Source organism: Ahaetulla prasina, chromosome 6, assembly GCF_028640845.1.
Source record: "Ahaetulla prasina isolate Xishuangbanna chromosome 6, ASM2864084v1, whole genome shotgun sequence".
In the NCBI taxonomy this organism is placed as follows: domain Eukaryota; kingdom Metazoa; phylum Chordata; class Lepidosauria; order Squamata; family Colubridae; genus Ahaetulla; species Ahaetulla prasina.
Genome location: NC_080544.1, coordinates 100,990,254 through 101,010,705, shown reverse-complemented (window position 1 = coordinate 101,010,705; position 20,452 = coordinate 100,990,254). Strand labels below are relative to the sequence as shown.

At 40.8% G+C, this 20,452-nt stretch overlaps 1 protein-coding gene across 6 annotated transcripts in view; it reads right to left on the bottom strand.

Annotated features, from left to right (window-relative positions):
• Positions 1-20,452, bottom strand: part of USP13 (ubiquitin specific peptidase 13) — a 127,535-nt gene that overhangs the window by 70,336 nt on the left and 36,747 nt on the right. For all 6 annotated transcript variants that reach the window (XM_058189083.1, XM_058189080.1, XM_058189085.1 and 3 more), the window contains 3 exons: positions 3,153-3,274; positions 2,781-2,923; positions 1,223-1,407 (listed from right to left, as the gene is read on the bottom strand). In XM_058189083.1, the coding sequence (XP_058045066.1) occupies positions 1,223-1,407; positions 2,781-2,923; positions 3,153-3,274 (450 nt within the window). The remainder of the gene's footprint in view (positions 1-1,222; positions 1,408-2,780; positions 2,924-3,152; positions 3,275-20,452) is intronic.

The following is a 20,452-nucleotide window of genomic DNA, read 5'->3' as shown; positions in this document are numbered from 1 at the left end:
GTCCAATCAACTCTTCACACTCAATTGGATACAATCTTCAGGCAGTCTCCATTAGACGCTGGATGTCCTTGAATATGGAATGTTGTTATGACTAACTTTCTACTGCTCCAACAACAACCCCCTCCCAACTTCCCTAGCTAAAATATGTGGCAGTTAAGAAACAAAAAGAAAATTTCCTTCCAAAACTGACAACAGGTTCACCACCACTGCTGTAGGAATAACTTGTTACTGTACTTTCTGTATTTTTTTTAACATTTCCTAGTCTAATCTGGGATTTCCTGCTTTTCCAGGTTAATCCAGACCTGGCAAATCCACTGGTAACTACATGTCTATGGAAGCTCTCAGTCATACAGGTCATGGTTGTCCCAAAGGTGCTTTTTCAAAAGGCAGCTGGACTTTCTTGTTTTTCTTGGAAGACGTTTCGCTTCTCATCCAAGAAGCTTCTTCAGTTCTGTGGAAGCTTCTTGGGTGAGAAGTGAAATGTCTTCAAGGAAAAACAAAATCCAGTGTTCTGACCTAGGCTCCCTTAAAAAGCAGGAAGCAGGAATTGGTCCCGGCAAAACCTCTTTTATTTATACGACTGTGAATTCCTTTCATTCACAGTCACAAAGGCTTGTCCAAACAGTTTTTCAAAGGAATAATTATCACACACCTTATCTCGTTTGGCAAGCTGCCACATAACTTGTTTCCAAACGCAGTGTAAGGCCAAACTTGGCACAGAGTCTCTTAGAGTCACGAACAGAAATTTCCACTCTTGAAACTACCGAACGAACAAATTGTTTCCTGCAAAAGCCCCCTCCCCGTTCACTTCTCTTTTGTTACCTATGGGAGGGGCCAATCACCTCCAAGGTGTGGCTTTACTCCCAAGTCGACCCTGTTTTCTGACTTGTTCTTGTCTTCTGGCAGCTCTGCACATGCTCACACTGGGAAAGGGCTCCAGCTGTTTCTTTGCCTCGCTGCTGTCTAATTCCCTCTCTGTCTCTGACGCAGAGCCCTCATCCGAGCTTTTCTCAGCCCCCAGGACTGGCCCATGTTCCTCCCCATCCTCCTCACTGTCTGGCACTGGTGCCAGCTCTGCTGGCCGCTGGTGGGCCACAACATCCAATTGCCTTTTGAAAAAGTACCTTTGGGACACTGGTAACTACATCTACGATGCTAGTGAAAAACAAAGTACAGAGATCAAAAGGCTTGCCAATGATCATCAACACAAGCTTCCACTCACCTGCACCATCAGGAGTAATCGTTCCAAGCTTCACTGCTAACGGATAACCCATCTCCTTGTAATGTTCGAGCGCATGTCCGTTTCCTCCACTGCCGTCAAAGAACCATTTGCCGCAAAGTACCGATCCATCAGTGAGGTTTAGCCAAAGATTCTCCCGTAAGTCACACTTGGAGCACTTCCAGCCACTGAAAAACAAATTGCCAGAGTCAAACAGCCAGCATGAAGCTGACTCCAGCTTTAGAGCTACCAGGGATTGGATTAGCAAAAAGATCGCCTGAGTTTTCTATGATTTTAGGGAAATCCATCCCACCGATCTTTCAAACCTGTAGTTCTCTAATAGAAGTTACTTACTGTATATATGTTACAAGAGATAAGTCGAGGACTACCTGTAATGAGTTGATTTAGAATTACTTCTTTTATACTAAACACAGATTTATTTATTTACTCAAGGAAACAAATATATTTTGCCCCTCAGCAATCAAGGATCGAAGTCCCAAAGTATAGACACCAGAGGTGGATTTCAGCAGGTTCTGACCAGTTCTAGAGAACCGGTAATGGAAATTTTGAGTAGTTTGGAGAACTGGTAACAAAATTTCTGACTGGCTCCGCCCCCATCTATTTTCTGCTTCCCAAGTCCCAGCTGATTGGGAAGAAATGAGGATTTTGCAGTACCCTTCCCCTGGAGTGGGGTGGGAATGGAGATTTTGCAGTATCCTTCCCCTGCCATGCCCCCAAGCCATGCCCACCAAGCCAAGCCACGCCCACCAAGCCACACCCACAGAACTGGTAGTAAAAAAAAATTGAAACCCACCACTGATAGACACAAAATCATAAGAAAGTATCACTCCTCTCTTCAATCCCATCATCAATTCAGAAAGTTCTGAACTGACCGCTGTGTATTCGTTATCTATGCCAGGAGCCCTTTAGAACGGAGGTCTCCAACCTTGGCAACTTTAAGACTTGTGGACTTTTAACTCCCAGAATTCCTCAGGCAGCTTTGCTAGCTGAGGAATTCTGGGAGTTGAAGTCCACAAGTCTTAAAGTTGCCAAGGTTGGAGACCCCTGCTTTAGAATATCACCAGAACAGCTTCCTTTTCATTGTTGTTGTTAGTTGCGGAGTTGTGTCCGACCCATCACGACCCCATGGACAACATTCCTCCAGGCCTTCTTGTCCTCTACCATCCTCTGGAGTCTATTTAAACTCATGCCTACTGCTTCAGTGACTCCATCCAGCCATCCTTTTCATTACTTTTCATTACTTTATTCATTACATCCATCCTTTTCATTACTGCTTGAAAATCCGTGCCCTGCTGGGTCATCATTTCAGAGATATTTCTTTACTTAAATAAAGAAACATGAATTTTCCTTTCCTTTCCTTTCCTTTCCTTCCCTTTCCTTTCCTTTCCTTTCCCTTCCCTTCCCTTCCCTCCCCTCCCCTCCCTCCCTCCCTCCTTTCTTTCTTTCTCTCCTTCCTTCCTTCTTTCCTTCCCCCCCTTCTTTCCTTCCTTCCCTTCTTTCAATAATTCACTTCTTTGTGTATAAAACACAACAATCTCACCTTGGTGGAATCCTGACCCCATTGTCCATTTGCACCAGCGTGTTGGCATGTTTGGAGATTTGCAGCTCTTCTTCCCACGAGTCTGGGTCTTGCTTTCGGTAGGGAGATTTCGAACTCAGGACTGCATCGCAAGCTATTGTTACCTGAAGCGGAGGAAAGATTTAGCTGAACATCAAAGGAAGGCAGAATGATCAATTGGTTTGTCCTGTCATGTTGTGTCCTTTTTAAGTATAATAATTTGTGTTGGCAGTAACAAGTCTATACAAGTTTTCTTTTATGTTGAACGAGGCAATTGACCTCCTTAAATCCACAAAGCCAACATCAATCCTTTTTCTTTCTCTTTTTGGCTATCCCATTCTCTCATTCACTCACCAGTGCTGGCAGTTCTTCTATATTGGGTAAAGGAATTTCGTAGTGGTCTGGAAATATGACAAGTTTAGCTTCATCCTCATATTCATAATCATCATTATTTAAATCGCTGTTAGATTCAAGATCTGTCAAGAGAGAGAAAAAGACCAAACACTATTGAAGAGGGGGAAAAACAATGCAATAACTAGATTAAGGGTGCTCAGGGAGATGTGCCTTTACTCCTGTAAAGAATTGCTAATGACATGTACAGTAATAGAGACTAAATTGATTTTAAACCTAATATCAGCAGCAAGATTACTGGTTGCGCAATATTGGAAGGAGGAGTATTTGCCTACAATTGAAGAATGGACATTAAAAGTATCAAATTTAGGGGAAATGGTAAAAATCTCAGCGTATTTGAAAGACTATTCACAAGAAAGATATATATTGGAATGGAAAAGGTGGATTGATTACATTCAAAACAATATCGGATCGAGAAGTATCACACAGTTTATGAATGAAGGAGGGAATGTATTGCATTAGTTAATCTTTTTTGTTTTGTTGTTCTTGTTGTTTTTATGGAAAAGGGGAGTTAAGGTTCCAAAGGGGGGATGGGAGTTTATGATTAATTAGTGTATTCTAACTTATGATTGTTAGATGTAATACCCTGTATTTTGCTCTGGGAACTTCCGGGGTGGGGGGGTGGGGGGAAGGGTGAATGGGAGAGGGGAAGGGAGAGGGTGGAGGGAGGAGGAGGGAAAATGTTTGTCAAAATTTTTGTAAAACTTTTCTAATAAAAAAAAAAGAATTGCTAATGACACCAGAGGGCCTCTGGTGGCTCAGACTGATAAGACAGTCTGTTATTAACACAGTTGCTTGCAATTACTGCAGGTTCAAATCCCACCAGGCCCAAGGTTGACTCAGCCTTCCATCCTTTATAAGGTAGGTAAAATGAAGACCCAGGTTGTTGGGGGGAATAAAAGTTGACTTTGTATATAATATACAAATAGGATGAAGACTATTGCTAACATAGTGTAAGCCACCCTGAGTCTTCGGAGAAGGGCGGGATATAAATGCAAATTAAAAAAATGTAGTAATTACAGCTGAAATACTCATTTATGGGCACAGTGGTGAAGTCAAAAAACATCCCCACACACACCAAGTCATCTGCAGCAAACACCACATGCCCAGAGCCTTCTAAAAGCATCTCATACTAGCTTTGCCTGTGTTTAGTTCTGACCTAACTACATCCTGTTGCTCCTCACTGTTCCCCAACAACAATAAAACATATACCTATCCAGTGGTGGGTTTAGCATTTTTTTTACTACCGGTTCTTTGGGTGTGGCTTTGTGGACGTGGCTTTGTGGGCATGGCAGGGGAAGACTACTGCAAAATCCCCATTTCCTCCCAATCAGCTGGGACTCAGGAGGCAGAGAATAGATGGGGGAGGCACCAGTCAGAATTTTTACTACTGGTTCTCCGAACTACTCAACATTTCTGCTACCGGTTCTCCAGAACTGGTCAGAACCTGCTGAAACCCACCTCTGTAACTATCTGAGATTATTGTCATTGCTTGTTAATTTAGCTCTTTTTCCAGAAGAAAAGAAAATTCCACAGTGCTTTTTCGAGAACCGTTTCCTATTAGCAAAAACTTCTACCTCCAGTATCTGTGGTCATTCATAATCAACCAGGCTTGATTCAAAGGTGTTTTTTTCCAAATAGTAATTGGACTTTCTTGGATTTTTTTTTATTTGTGAAACATGTATAAGTTAACAGGTATAAGTGTAAACATGGACATGAGCACATGAAATGAGTACAAATAAATGGGGACACTAGGACAGTGACAATAGGCACATTGGTACGCTTATGCATGCTCCTTAAAGACCTCTTAGGAATGGGGTGAGGTGAACAGTAGACAGTCTAAGGTTAAAGTTTTGAGGGTTTGGGGATGTAACCAAGAGTCAGGTAGTGCATTCCAGGTATTGACCACTCTGTTGCTGAAGTCGTATTTTCTGCAATCGAGTTTGGAGCAGTTTACCTTAAGTATGTATTTATTGTGTGCTCATGTATTACTGTGGTTGAAGCTGAAATAGTCATTGACAGGTAGGACGTTCTAGCAGATAATTTTGTGTACTACACTTAGGTCAGACTGAAGGCGGAATAGTTCTAAGTTGTTTAAGCCCAAAATTTCAAGCCTGGTGGCATCAGGTATTCTGTTGTGAGCAGAGGAGTAGAGTACTCTTCTCATGAAATATCTCTGGACTCACTCGATTGTGTTAATTTCTGATATACAGTGCAGGTTCCAATGCAGATGAGCTGTATTCAAGAATTGGTCTAGCAAAGGTTTTGTATGTCCTAGTTTGCAGTACAATATTACCAGAGAAGCTTCTTTGAAAATCCAAAAAGCTTCTTCTGAAGAAGTTTCTTTGATGGGAACCAAAACATTTTCAAAGAAACTTCTTGATGAAGTTTCTTGGATGAGAAGCAAAATGTTTTCGAAGAGAAAACCCTCCAAAAAAGTCCAATTGCTGTTTGGAAAAAGCACCTTTGAGTTCTGTCTCCAGTCTCAGGAAATCTCATCTCTATTTAGAAGATGAGGACATATTATTTATTTATTATTTATTTAATTTAATTTTTATACCGCCCTTCTCCCGAAGGACTCAGGGCGGTGTACAGGCAAAAGTAAGAACAACACAATATACAAATTAAAATACCATTTAAAAACTTATTAAATTAGCCTGAAATTAAAATTTTCCATACTAAAAACCCCATTTAAAATTAATAAAATTTCCCTTAAAACTAATTTAAGCCAGCCCCGCGCGGATAAAAAGATGTGTTTTTAGTTCGCGACGAAATGTCCGGAGGTCGGGTATTATATAATGTTAGGAGTTACTATATAATGCCTTGGTTTCTTTTCCTGTGGAACAGAGGATCAGTTCTGCTGTTCAACTGGCGCAAAAAGCTAATATGGGAGAAAAGGAAGGACAAGAATGGACAAATGTTTTGATATCCGCTATCATTAGGTGGCTAAAAGAAATACTGGCCAGGGAAGGAAAGGAAAGTGAGGTCAGCTGCTGGATATTTAAAAGCAGTGTGAAAGTAATCGTTATAGCAAATGCAAGGGTGAGTATCTAAAATGACATTTATGTTGAAGAGAGCTCTAAGAGGTGCATGTACATTTTGTCCCATCTAGAGCTCTGAAACCTGAAAGTCCTACCTAGCCTATTGAGGGATGGAAAAAGTGAGATAAAATTCACCCATTAAAGCCATTCACCCATTAAAGCAACAATTCCTTTCTTATTTCTGGTTTCTATATATGGTATGAAAGCTTCAAATCCATTATTTGTATTTATTTATTTACCGTATTACCCATCTAGTGTACATCAAGGCAAAACAAACGGTGATCAAATGTAAATGTAAATATAAATATAAGTGTGTGTGTGTATAGATAGATAGATAGATAGAAGAGAGAGATGAGAGAGAGAGAGAGATGAGAGAGAGAGAGAGAGAGAGAGAGAGAGAGAGATGCACACATATACAGATATAGATATAAAAACATATTAAAATTACAATAATTAAGGTAAAAATAAAGGTTCCCCTCGCACATATGTGCTAGTTGTTCCCAACTCTAGGGGGCGGTGCTCATCTCTGTTTCAAAGCCAAAGAGCCAGTGCTGTCCGAAGATGTCTCCGTGGTCATGTGGCCGGCATGACTAAAAGGTGCACAGAACGTTGTTACCTTCCCACCAAAAGTGGTCCCTATTTTTCTACTTGCATTTTTTATGTGCTTTCGAAACTGCTAGGTTGGCAAAAGCTGGGACAAGTAACGGGAGCTCATCCCATTATGCAGCACTAGGGATTTGAACTGCTGAACTGCCGACTTTTCGATAAAGAGTTTGGAAGGGATAGATGGGGTGCCTTCTATGTTAGTGTACCAAACACCTCCAGCTAACAGGCCCTCCTTATGAAAGCTTCAAAGCTTCAAATCAATATTGCACTCGATATTTTTATGCACAAATGAAGAAATTCCAACAAAGATTGTCTCCAGCAAGTTGAAAAAATGCCAGGCAGATTATCAGGGTCATTAACCATTGAGGGAAAAATATTCAGCGAGGGGTGGGGAAGAGTCCCCTCAGAAAATATCAGCTTATTACACAGAGTGAACTAGTTATTACAGACATATATTTGGTTTATCTCCACAAATGTCCAGACAATGAACACATCACTCTCCATTTTATCAATATTACAGCTTTGTATGTTAGGTGAGACCGAGAAAAAGCCAGTGATTCAAGGTAACCCCAAAGCTTCATGGTTGGAAAATTTCAATTCAGTTGAGGCCTCCACTTATTGCTTTCCTTAATCCAGAGATGGGGAATTACAGCCCCCTTATGACCTGCAAACTTCAACTCCCAGAATTCCTCGGCTAGCCATACTGGCTCAAGAATTCTGGGAGTTGAAGTCCACGGACCATAAAAGGGCCATAGTTCCCCACCCCTGCCCCTACTCTATGAAACTTTTGGCTCTCAAGTCCGGATCACAATGAGAATTAGTGAAGGGTGCTGGTTATAATATTGGACTATAGGCAGTCCTCAAGTTATGATCATAATGGAGCCTCTCATCAAGATGATAATTTACTGGCTGAGGAACTCTGGGAGTTGAAGTCCACAAGTCTTAACGGGACCAAGGTGACTTAGGATACTCATTTTGACAATCTGATTTTACGACCTTTTTATTTTACGTTAAGCGAAACACTGAGGTCATTAAGTGAATCAATTGGCAGGGGTTTGCCAAAGACAGATGTAAAAATGCCTGATTTTCTGCATAAAATACAGTCAAGTGACTGCAGGACGCTACAAAAGGCCGAAAACGCAGCCTGGTTGTCAATTGGCCGAAGTACGGTCACGTGACTGAGGGTGGTGGGACCATCGGAATTTCAAATACTATTGAAAGTAGCCCTGGGGAGGTCTGTTTAACTTTGAATGGTTGTTAAGCAACTTGTTCTGTTTCCCTCCCCCCAATACTCCCAGCAAAGAGTCAGTCAGAGGCCTTCTTTTCTCCTTTTATTTACATAGATATATGTCCTGGCCACGTCTACCCACGGGCCTGCCAAGTTTCTGGAGATAACGAGGAAATTATAGATAAGGCCAGAATTACTCACGAATATATTCTTCCCTCCATTGATACAGTTTGCCCGCGCCAATTCATCACTTTGTCCAAGACAAAAAACCAGGAAGTCCTGCCTCCTATTTATAGTCTCTGCAGATGTCATTGCATGACAATTATGACTTGGCTTTATCCCAACACTGCTTCTGCTGCGCGCGCCGGTCACGCCTGCGCAGCCTTGCATCACTCCAAAACTGTTCTTGGGGCGTTGCCAAATCAGAAGAAGGCTCCAGGGAATCAGGTCTTGCCGGCCCCTCCTCCTCCCTTTGAGTGGGTGCCAGGGAGGGAAAGGGCTCAAGAGAAGCAGGGCTTGCCAGGTCTTCTCCCTCACTTTCTGAATCATCCGAGTCCAGGAACCTGGGTCACAACACAACTGCTCGTAAGTTGAGGACTACCTGTACACTAAAAATGGGAAAGATGTAGGTCCAAGTCCAACAGTACAGGGAGTCCTCAATTTACAACAGTTCATTTAGTGACTGTTCAAAAATTACAACGGCACTAAAAAAAGCGATGACCGCTTTTCATGCTTACGGCTATTGCAGATTCCTCACAGTCATGTGATCAAAATTCGGACACTTGGCAACTGACTCATATTTATGACAGTCATTATAAAGATTCACTTTATAACTGTGTTGCTAACAACTGCAGTGATTCACATAACTGCTGTGGCAAGGTCATAAAATGAGGGGCCGTGATAGCTCAGGCTGGTAAGAAGCCTGTTATTAGAACACAGCAGCCTACAATTACTGCAGGTTCAAGCCCGGCCCAAGGTTGACTCAGCCTTCCACCCTTTATAAGGTAGGTAAAATGAGGACCCAGATTGGTGGGAGGGGGGGCAATAAGTTGACTTTGTAAAAATATACAAATAGAATGAGACTATTGCCTTACACACTGTAAGCCGCCCTGAGTCTTCGGAGAAGGGCGGGATATAAATGTAAATAAAAAAAATAAAAAATGGGACAAACTTCACTTAACAACTGTCTCACTTAGCAACAAGGATTTTGGACTCCATTGCGGCCGTAAGTCGAGTGAATTTGGGCTGTTCACTTTCTCTCAGCTCTGTCTCTCTCATGAATTTGATGCTGTAAGGAAAAACTGAAACAGGCAGTGCTCTGCACGCTGCTTTGACCTCCTAAAGGAAAAGTGATAATAATAATAAAAAATCAAAATAGCTATTTCAGTCATTTTGCTTTGCCACCCATTGATCCATATACATGCACCCTCCTGCTTGCATTATGCGAAGACAAACTTTATAAAAAAAGATTGCAGTAAAAACCACCCTGCAGCTTTATCTATAAATACAAAGAAGGCTGTAATTGGAGCAGCAATTAAAACTCAAGGTTTATGTGGTGGTACCCCTAAGCCTTTGTTCTCCAATGAGGTGGAGGTATCCCAAAACCAATATAAGATCCTTCAGTTTTCTAAAGATCATAACCCCCATAATTTCTAGCCGGTCAATAGCTACATTGGCAGGGGATATAAGAATTGTGGTTGCAACACATCTTGAAATACCCAAGTTTGTGAAGGCTGCTCTACATAATCCCTATTCGTAGGAGGAATTTCACAGAGAATAGTACACATTCTATGGATACATGGACTAGAAGGCCTCCAAGGTCCCTTCCAACTCTGTTGTTATATTGTATTGTATTGTATTGTATTGTATTGTATTGTATTGTATTGTATTGTATTGTATTGTATTGTATTGTATTGTATTGTATTGTATTGTATTGTATTGTATTGTATTGTATTGTATTGTATTGTATTGTATTGTATTGTATTGTATTGTATTGTATTGTATTGTATTGTATTGTATTGTATTGTATTGTATTGTATTGTATTGTATTGTATTGTATTGTATTGTATTGTATTGTATTATATTACACATGCATATAAGTTTTATTTAAAATGATACTTATGAATTCTCTAGGCATATGTCATCACCATCACTTTTTAAGAACTTAAAAGAAAATACAGTTGGTCCTTGCTTAACAACCACTCATTCAGCAATGGCACTAAATGAGTGATCCTTACAACTGGTCCTCAGAGTTCATATTACAATGTCAATTATAATGTTGCAGCGTTCCATAGTCATGTTGTCACCATTTGTAATTTTCTTTGCTGGTTTCTGACAAGCCAAGTCAATGGAGAAGCCAACAGCCATCCAAATCTTATTTAACCCTCTGATTCTTTTCCCTCTGATTCCTTGAACACTATGATAGGTAATCCTTCGTTAGCAATGACAATTAGGACTAGAATTACTGACAGTAAACAGCACAGTTACATGAAGTGTCACTTTATGACCGTGCCAATGACAGCAACTCTGGTCCTAATTGCCTTCACTAACCAAAGATTATCTGTATTACAATGTACTAGTACAGGGGTGTGCAAACTTGGCTCTTTTAAGATTTGTGGACTTCAACTTCCACATTCCTCAGCCAGCAAAGCTGGCTGAGGAACTCTGGGAGTTGAAGTCCACAAGTCTTAAAAGAGCCAAGTTTGCACACCCCTGTATTAGGAAAAGTCGAATCAGAGAGTTAAATATTATTTTGATGGCCATTCTAAAGGATATCTAGCAACATCTGATGGCGAGTCATTCATTATCCAATTAGAAAGGACTAATTATTTAATCCAATAACATTGGGTTCTCTGGACTACAAATCCACTTCTCCATTTTAACAGATTAACAGAGTTGGAAGGGACCTTGGAGGTCTTCTAGTCCAAACCCCTGTTCAAGCAGGAGACAAATGGTTGTCCAGTCTCTTTTTAAAAACCTTCAGTGTTGGAGCACCCACAACTTCTCATTCCATTGATAAATTGTTCTGTCAGGAAATGTTTCCTTGGTTCTAGGTTGGTGTTGTGGTCCACCAGCAGCCTGAGGAGCTGGCAGCGGAGTTGGACAGAGATGAGGCTGAAGAAGAACATGGGCCAGTCCTGGAAGCTGGGGGAGACCCAGATCCTGGAAGCTGGGGGAGGCTCTGCGTCGGAGGCAGAGATGAGGCCAGGACCATCTGGGAGTGAGGTGCAGGCTCTGGAGCCTCCGGAGGCTGACAGTAGAGAGGCAGAGGAACAGGCTCCTCCTGTTCCTAGTGCATGCATGAGAAGAGCTGCCAGAAGGCAAGAACAGCTAAAGCAAAGAGGACAACTCAGGAGTAGGGCCAAGAGATGATTGGCCCCTCCCATAAGGCTTAAAAGACCAGCAACAGCTCTTGGGCTCTTTGTCGGAAAACAACATTGATAGACTTGCTCCTTGTCTTGCTGCATTTATTTTTTGTTGGGCGTCTTCTGCTTTTGAACTTTTGCCAAGAAAAGCCTTTGGCAGTTTGCCTAATTAGACCAAGGTTGGTGATAAGACTGAAGAATTTGCTTTGATTATGAAGAATTTGCTTTGATTTAGTTTGGACTACACTGTTATGAAGAATTTGCTTTGATTTAGTTTGGACTACACTGAGAATGAGTTAATTCTCAGCTGTTCTAATAAAGTCTGTTGGTTTTTGAATTGATTGCATCTAATACTACCTACTTGGGCCTGGGTCACAACAGTTGGTTCCCTCCTTGATCAGTTTCCATCCACTGCTTCTTGTTCTGCCTTCAGGTGCTTTGGACAAACCCCCTTTTCTTTGTGGCAACCCCTCAAATATTGGAACACTGCTATCATGTCACCCCATGTCCCCCTTTTCATTAAACTAGGCATTCCCAATTCCTACCTCTGTTCTTCATATGTTTCAGTCTTCTCTCCGTTTGTGATGAAACAGTAGAAGTAGCCCCATGTGTGCTTGTATATTTCCATGTAATATATAAAAATAACTAGACAGTTCTCTAGAAGGCTTTACACTTGTATGACCCAGAAGTTATTTTGAATAAAGGCTTCTTTTCCAAAATTGGCAGGCTCCTCAAAATGCCTACAGATCATCATAACAGCCCTGTTGCGTTTCTCCTTTCCTAGACGTTCCACTGCCATCAGCTAATTCCATTAAAAGGAATTTAGAAGTGCCAAAAAGAAGAGAATATTTGTAGCTCAGGAGTGAACTGTCAAGTCTTTGGTACTCTCTGAGCTTGGCTGTTGGCTTGCAAATGTTTCATTACCCAACTAAGTACCATCATCAGGCACAGGTTAGGCAATGAAACATCTGGTAAGCCAATGTTTATGGAGCTTGTCAATCATCCAGGTCATGGTTTTCCCAAAGTTATTTTGAGTGGAGCAAGTGACCAGTTTTACGTTTCTGGCTGTTATCATAAAAGAGGCCCTGACCTGAGGCACTCACATTGCAGCACTGGTCAAAAGGGCCCAGCAGAGATTATGCTACCTGAGACAACTCAGGAAACAACAACTGAATGAAAAACTGCTGGTGACCTTCAACCGCTGCACCATAGAGAGTATTTTAACTTACTGCACCTGTGTATGGTTTGCCAATTGCACAGTGGCAGATAGGACAGCACTCCAGAGGGTCAACATCATTGCCCAGAGGATCATTGGTTGCCCTCTCCCCTCTTTGGAAGAGCTTTATAGCTCCCGCTGCCTTAAGAAAGTTCAAAACATTCTCAAAGATCCATCTCATCCTGGGCACTCTTTTTTTTGAACTATTACCATCTGGCAGACGGTTCAGGATAATAAAAACGAAGACAAATAGGCTGAAAAACAGCTTCTATCCCAGGGCAGTTAACCATATTGAATTCTACAGTATAGTGCAATATTAATGCAATATCGGGTTTTCAATTTCAATTATACAGAATGTGAAGGATGTGTTTGTGTTTTTATTTTTATAGTTATAATGTACACCAGTGGTAGTCAACCTGATCCCTACCGCCCACGAGTGGCCGTTCCAGCTTTCATGGTGGGTGGTAGGGCTTTTGTCCAATACTGAAGCCCTTTCCTTTTTTTTAATTTAATTGACTTTTAAAAAAATTTTCATAGCATTATTTTAAAACATTTTCATTCGGTTTTCATAAAATTCCCTGTGACAATTTAAATTTCTGAAAATATACTATTTGTATCACTCACGCATAAGTTTAGTTCGCGTTACGTTAGTGAAACTAAATGGCACTATAATGCGACCGCAAACAAAAGAGCCTCGTCCCAGAATAGCTCACGCATCTCCCCCCACACCACCCAGCTGTAACAGACAAGCAGAGCTGGTAGCCAGCGCCCCTCTCAACCCAATCCACGATTTATTATTATTTATTTATTTTATTTTATTTTATTTATTTTATTCATTTGAATTTATATCCCGCCCTTCTCCGAAGACTCAGGGCGGCTTACACTGTGTTATTGTTCCCTTCTATAAATGTACGTTCAGAGAGGCCTCATGCTTTTTTGGTGAAGTCACGATACAGCATGACACCCCGTCAACTTTTCTGCGTCAGTGTGGCTTTAAATGAACCTTGCGGGGATATTTTTAAGAGTAACCAATGGCTGGCTAGAGAGAAGCGAGAAAGAGTTACCCCCAGCAGAACACCATAGAACCAAAAGCCCTAACATAGCAAGACTGCAAATTGTTTGTCTCTACTGAAGTCCCACTGAGGTCCGATTGTTGTCTTGGATTTTGTCTAATCCAGTGTTTCTCAACCTTGACAACTTTAAATGTGTGGATGTCAACTCTTAGAATTCCCCAGGCAGCAGGCTGGCTGGGGAATTCTGGGAGTTGAAGTCCACACATCTTTTTATTTATTTATTTATTTGAATTTATATCCCGCCCTTCTCCGAAGTCTCAGGACGGCTTACAATGTGTTAAGCAATAGTCTTCATTCATTTGTATATTATATACAAAGTCAACTTTTATTGCCCCCAACAATTTGGGTCCTCATTTTACCTACCTTATAAAGGATGGAAGGCTGAGTCAACCTTGGGCCTGGTGGGACTTGAACCTGCAGTAATTGCAAGCAGCTGTGTTAATAACAGACAGACTTAGTCTGCTGAGCCACCAGATGCACGAGAGGCATGCACAGAAGATGATACACTTTATAAATCACCATTACTGTGGAACCGGTAGGCGGTTAGAAAATTTTACTACTAACAGAGATACAAAAGTGGGCGGTAGGTATAAAAAGGTTGACTACCCCTGATGTACACTGAAAGTGGCATTTAATTTCATTGTACGATGTGCAATGACAATAAAGTAAACTAATTAACTGTTTTTCCAAAAAGAAACTGGACTTGCTTGGGTTGTTGTTTTTTTCTTGTTTTTTTCTTGAAAACATTATTCTTCTCATCCAAGAAGCTTTTTTCAGTTCTGAACTGAAGAAGCTTCTTGGATGAGAAGCAAAACGTTTTCAAGGGGGGAAAAAAACCCCTAGAAAGTCCAGTTGCCTTTTGGGAAAAACAGCTTTGGGACGTTTGTAAGCCAAAGTCAGAGAGCATCAAGGACTCCACGGATTTAGAAATGCTAATGTCGAGATCAGAGACTATTTTCCTTCTAAGGGAAAACTGGAAGCTCTCCGAAGTTGAATCAGAATGCGCAATTAAAACTGGTGGCGTCATCGAGAGAGGTGCCACCAAACGACACAAGAAAGGCGAACAGGGAAAGCAAAAGAAGGCATGCTGTCAGCCCACAAAGAGCGAGGTGACGCAGGGGCCAGGCGCAGGAGAGGGGATGGAGAAGCTGTTATTTTGGGACAAGTGCTCCGTGGGGTGGGGGGGGAGATTTCCTTCGTCTACCATCTGGCCAAGTTGAACAAGCGTCACTCCGGGGCGTTAGGCCGATGACAAACGTTCATCGCCAGCTGACTGAAAACAGCAGCTGCAACTACGGCTTCAGGCCATGTTGCTAACTGAATGTGCTAATTATAGCCGGATTATTAGATCCCAAATTGGAGGACCGTTGCATTCAAGGAAGGGAAGAGAAAGGACGGTACAGCCTTCCATCGAAAAACACACAAGCACGAAGGACCCCCGGGTTGTAAATTCTTCCGTTTTCACCAGTTCCGTCCTGTTTACAGGCGGTCCTTGACTGACAACCATTCATTTAGTGACCGTTTGTGATGCTACAACAACACTGAGGGGGGAAAAGTGACTTATGACCATTTTTCATGCTTACGACCGTTGCAGCATCCCAGTAGTCACGCGATCGAAATTCAGACCTTAGGCAACCAGCATCTATCTATGACGGAGTGTCTCAGGGATCATATAATCCCTTTCTGTGACCTTCTGACAAACAAAGTCAAAGGGAGAGCCAGCTTAATAACTGTGTTACTAACTTAATAACTTCAGTGACTCAGTTGACATTTGTGGCAAGAAAGGTCGTAAAACGGGGCAAAACTCAATAAACTGTCTTGCTCAACAACGGAAATTCGGGGCTCTATTAGGGTCATATTAGGATCTATTAGGGCCATAGGACTGACATAAAATGGGTTTTAATAGGATTTTAATTGGGGTTTTACGATGTTTGTATTTTATATTTAAATTATAGGCTAATTGAATAAGTTTTTTAATTCTGGTTTTATTGTGTTGTATGTGATTGTTATTTTATCTGGCTGTTAACCGCCCTGAGTCCTTCGGGAGAAGGGTGGTATAAAAATTAAATTATTATTATTATTATTATTATTATTATTATTATTATTATTATTATTATTATTATTATTATTATTATTATTATTATTATTATTATTATTATTATTATTATTATTATTATTATTATTACTATTACTATTACTATTATTACTATTATTATTATTATTATTATTATTATTATTATTATTGTTGTTGTTGTTGTTGTTGTTGTTATTGTTATTATTATTAGTCAAGGACTACCTCGAAAAAATAGCCAGGGACTGTGAACCAGTACTATGTGGACCTGAATAAGACTGCTGACAGCCAACTATCTGCCAGGTTTAAGTTTCTTTTATTAATTCATAAACAGCCTGCCATTCTTTCCTTCAAGATTTCATACTCGATTCACTTCTAGTTTTGTTCTTTTAATCAGAGGTGGGTTTCAGCAGGTTCTGACCAGTTCTGGAGAACCGGTAGAGGAAATTTTGAGTAGTTTGGAGAACCGGTAGTAAAAATTCTGACTGGCCCCGCCCCCATCTATTCTCTGCCTCCCAAATCCCAGCTGATCAGGAGGAAATGAGGATTTTGCAGTAACCTTCCCCTGGATTAGGAAGGGAATGGAGATTTCACAGTATCCTTCTCCTGGAGTGGGGAGGGAATGGAGATTTTACAATACCCTTCCCCTGCCATGCCCACCAAGCCACACCCACCAAGCCACGCCCACAGAACCGGTAGTAAAAAAATTTGAAACCCATCACTGCTCTTAATAAATCCATGAGAGGATTAAAGAGAAGTGGTGGATCAAATCACTTTGTGAACTGAGTAGGGATTAGAATCTGGGTCTTTCTAAATTTCAGATTCTAAATTTTAGTCCAATACTTTAATCCAGATTTTCCTAATCTGTGATACTGAAATAGAACTGTAATGTGTTTAATGTTGTTAAAGCATAGAACTGCTCTAATCGCTTTACTACAGTTGCTCTTAAAATTAATCTCAGCTAAAACTCATAAACTAACATTGTTCGGTTCTAAAATATACTAACAAAATTCATCCAAAATTCATATCAACCAATAATGTTACTTACAGAAGAATTTAGGAGTCTTTGTGGAATTTTCAATGCATTTTGGGGGTTCGGGCGCACACACATTTGTGCACACGCTGTGGGCACTCGGTCCAGAAAAGGTTAGCCATCACTGGTCTAGTGGTTAAGGCACCAAGCTATAAACCAAGGGACTGTGGGTTCTGTTTTAGGCATGAAAGTCGACTGGGTGACTTGGGCCAATCCAGTGGTGGGATTCAGCCAGTTCGCACCACTTCGGGAGAACCGGTTGTTAACTTACTGAGCAGTTTGGCAAAGTGGTTGTTGGAAGAAATTATTAGGGCAGAGAACCGGTTGTTAAATTACTTGAATCCCACCACTGGGCCAATCACCAGGAGACTGTGAGTTCTAGTCCCACCTTAAGCATGAAAGCCAGCTGGGTTACTTGGGCCAATCTCACTATCTTAGCACATGGTCTCACACTCAGGGGACAAGCCAGTCAGTCAATTCCACAATGTCAGGCAACCGATGAATAAACACTCAGTTGACACACACACCCTCCAAATCGGACCCTGCATTTGTGGGAAAACATTAGGGGGGGGGGAGGAAAACTAGATGATGAATCATTTAAAGACCAGATCCTTCCTAAGAGTTGTGAGAAGGTACAGAAGGACTATGAGTGAAGCAACCACAGATTGCTCAAGGCAGCTGGTCCACTGTATTTCTCTGCACGGGTTCAAAAATGCAACGCAGCAGATCGTGAATGTGATATATATGTATGTGGAAGTTCTCATTCACTCGGGGTTATGTTTTGTCCTAAAAGTGTTTTTATTTTAAAGGCAACTGGAGTTTCCGATTTTTCCTTAAGACGTTTTGCTTCTCATCTAAGAAGCTTCTGCAGTTCGATTCTAAGAAGCTTCTGGGATGAGGAGCAAAATGTCTTAAAGAAAAAACCAGAAGTCCAACTGCCTTTAAAATAAAAGCATCTTTGGGGACATGAATGTGATAGGAATTCACCCAATTCACCCAAATTAAGCGCATGCATAAAGGTAGCCCCACACCTTCTACCAGATTGTGAGGCATCCAAAATAGATGCTGGCAGGCCACATGCGCTGCATTTTTTTTTTATTTTGTCATAACATTATATACAGGAACATATATTGAAAGGAAACAATAGGACTGGAACAGTAGGCACTTTTGTGCACTTATGCACGCCCCTTATAGTCCTCTTAGGAATGGGGTGAGGTCAATGGTAGACAGTTTTTGGTTAAAGCATTTAGGAGTTGGAGATGAGACCACTGAGTCAGGTGGTGTATTCCAAGCATTAACAACTCTGTTACTGAAGTCATATTTTCTGCAATCAAGATTGAAGCGGTTGACATTAAGTTTTAATCTATTGTTTGCTCTTGTATTATTGCTATTGAAGCTGAAGAAGTCTTTAACAGGAAGAACATTGCAATAGATGATTCTGTGTGTTAAACACAGGTTTAATTTTCTGCAGCTCCCAAAATTTAAACAAAAGCCTCCAAAGTAGCCCCCATACTGTCATTTTTAATATGACAAGAGGTTCATTATTATTAATCAGAGCTGCCCACTCTCGTAGATTTTTAAAACATATTACACACACTCACTCTATTAAACCCATGGAGAATAAGCACATTAATTGCATTACATTAATCATATCCTACTACATTAATTATACTCATATCAACTATAGCTCAGGAGAGCTTGCATTTTGGCAGTATTTCTCTTTCGGTCTGAAGAACACTGCCCAGATCTATTCTAAGAAAACAATTCTCAATTAGGTGCAAGAATTATGTGATTTAATTTCCAACCAAGACCATGCTATATCAAGAAGAATTTTTTTAAAACCCTACAGCTCTGAAAGTCACTGGTCTTGAAATGGTGTAGCATCTCCTGCTTGAGAAAGAAGGGGTTGGATTAGAAGACCTCGAAGATCGCTTCCAGCTCTATTCCGATTGATTGATTGATTGATTGATTGAGAGGAAGCCCATGCTTGAACTCAGTACAGTTCCTGATACTTCCACTTCAAAAGAATAGAGGAAGTCCTCGACTTATAGCCGTTCGTTTAGTGACTGTTCGAAGTTACAATAGCATTGAAAAAGTAATTTATGACCATTTTTCATACTTAAAGACCGTTGCAGCATCCCCACAGCCATGTGATCAAAATTCAGTCTCTTGGCCACTGGTTCATATTTACGATGGTTGCAGGGTCCCGGGGTCACGTGATCAACACCTTTTGCGACTTTTTGGCAAGCAGAGTCAATGGGGAAGCGGGATTCACTTTACAATTGTGTTACTAACTTAATTACTGCAATGATTCACTTAACAATTGTGGCAAGAAAGATCATAAAATGGAGAGAAATTCGCTTAATAACTGTTTTGCTTAGCAACAGAAGTTTTAGGCCCAACTGTGGTCACAAGTCGAGGATTACCTGTATGAAGCAGTCATAGAAAACATCGAGTTTCAGCCTCGATGAGTTTCTGCCAGTTAAAGTTCCCACTCCTGGGTTAAATGAGCTTATGATTTTATTTTCATAATTACTAAAATGTAGGTCTGAATAGAGATCTGTAGTTAACCTATTGCCCCACCCCTCAAACAGATGCACCTTTGACCTGAATAAAAATAAATACATCATACAATCTTTCTCGTCCTCTCCGCAGTTTTCCAAAATATATTTATAATGGTGAATGCTAAATGAATTGCATTTTCCAGAAGAGCTGAAAAAAAGGTCAAACCAAAATAGAACTTTTGCAAATAGAGGTTGTCATTTGTGGCCACTATTAAGAGCCAAGGGGAAAGCACATAATTCACAAATGTTTCGCTATCATTACAAAATTGTAGAGCTGGGCTAAGGGAAGGCTGGGTAAAGGGTTCGTGTCTGCCACTCATTAAATGGAATGGAACTGAAATCTGATCTCATATTTAGATAGTGGGACCACTAATAACATCTTCTGTTCCTTTGGGCTTTGGGTGGAAACTAATCAAGGAGGGAAGCAACTTAGAACAAAGGAGAAATTTCCTGACAGTGAGAACAATTAATCAGTGGAACAACTTGCCTGCAGAAGCTGTGAATGCTGCAACGCTGGAAGTTTTTAAGAAGATGTTGGATAACCATTTGTCTGAAGTGGTGTAGGGTTTCCTACCTACGCAGGGGGTTGGACTAGAAGACCTCCAAGGTCCCTTCCAACTCTGTTATTCTATTCTATTCTATTCTATTCTTTTCTATTCTATTTTATTCTCTATTTTCTCTTCCCTTCCCTTCCCTTCTCTTCCTATTCCTATTCCTATTCTTTGCCACCCTTTAAAAAATATAAATGTAAGTATGATGAGGTGCTGCAAACAATAATAACTATCACTAGTTTGTATTTAATCAATTGTCACAAGCTACTGTTTATCCAAGATGTGGCGTCTTTAGTGCGCATTGAGCTTGGTTGTTTTCTTACTACCGGATCGGGAACGTTTCACCCCTGCCCCAAATCTTAACGTCTTTCTTTAACTTTAGTAAACAGGTAAATGTCGAGTTACCACAATAGGGACTGGAAAATTTGTCATTAAGTGTTGCGCTTGTTGAGTGAGACATCACCCCTGCTTGTGACCTTCCCTGCCAGCTTCTCC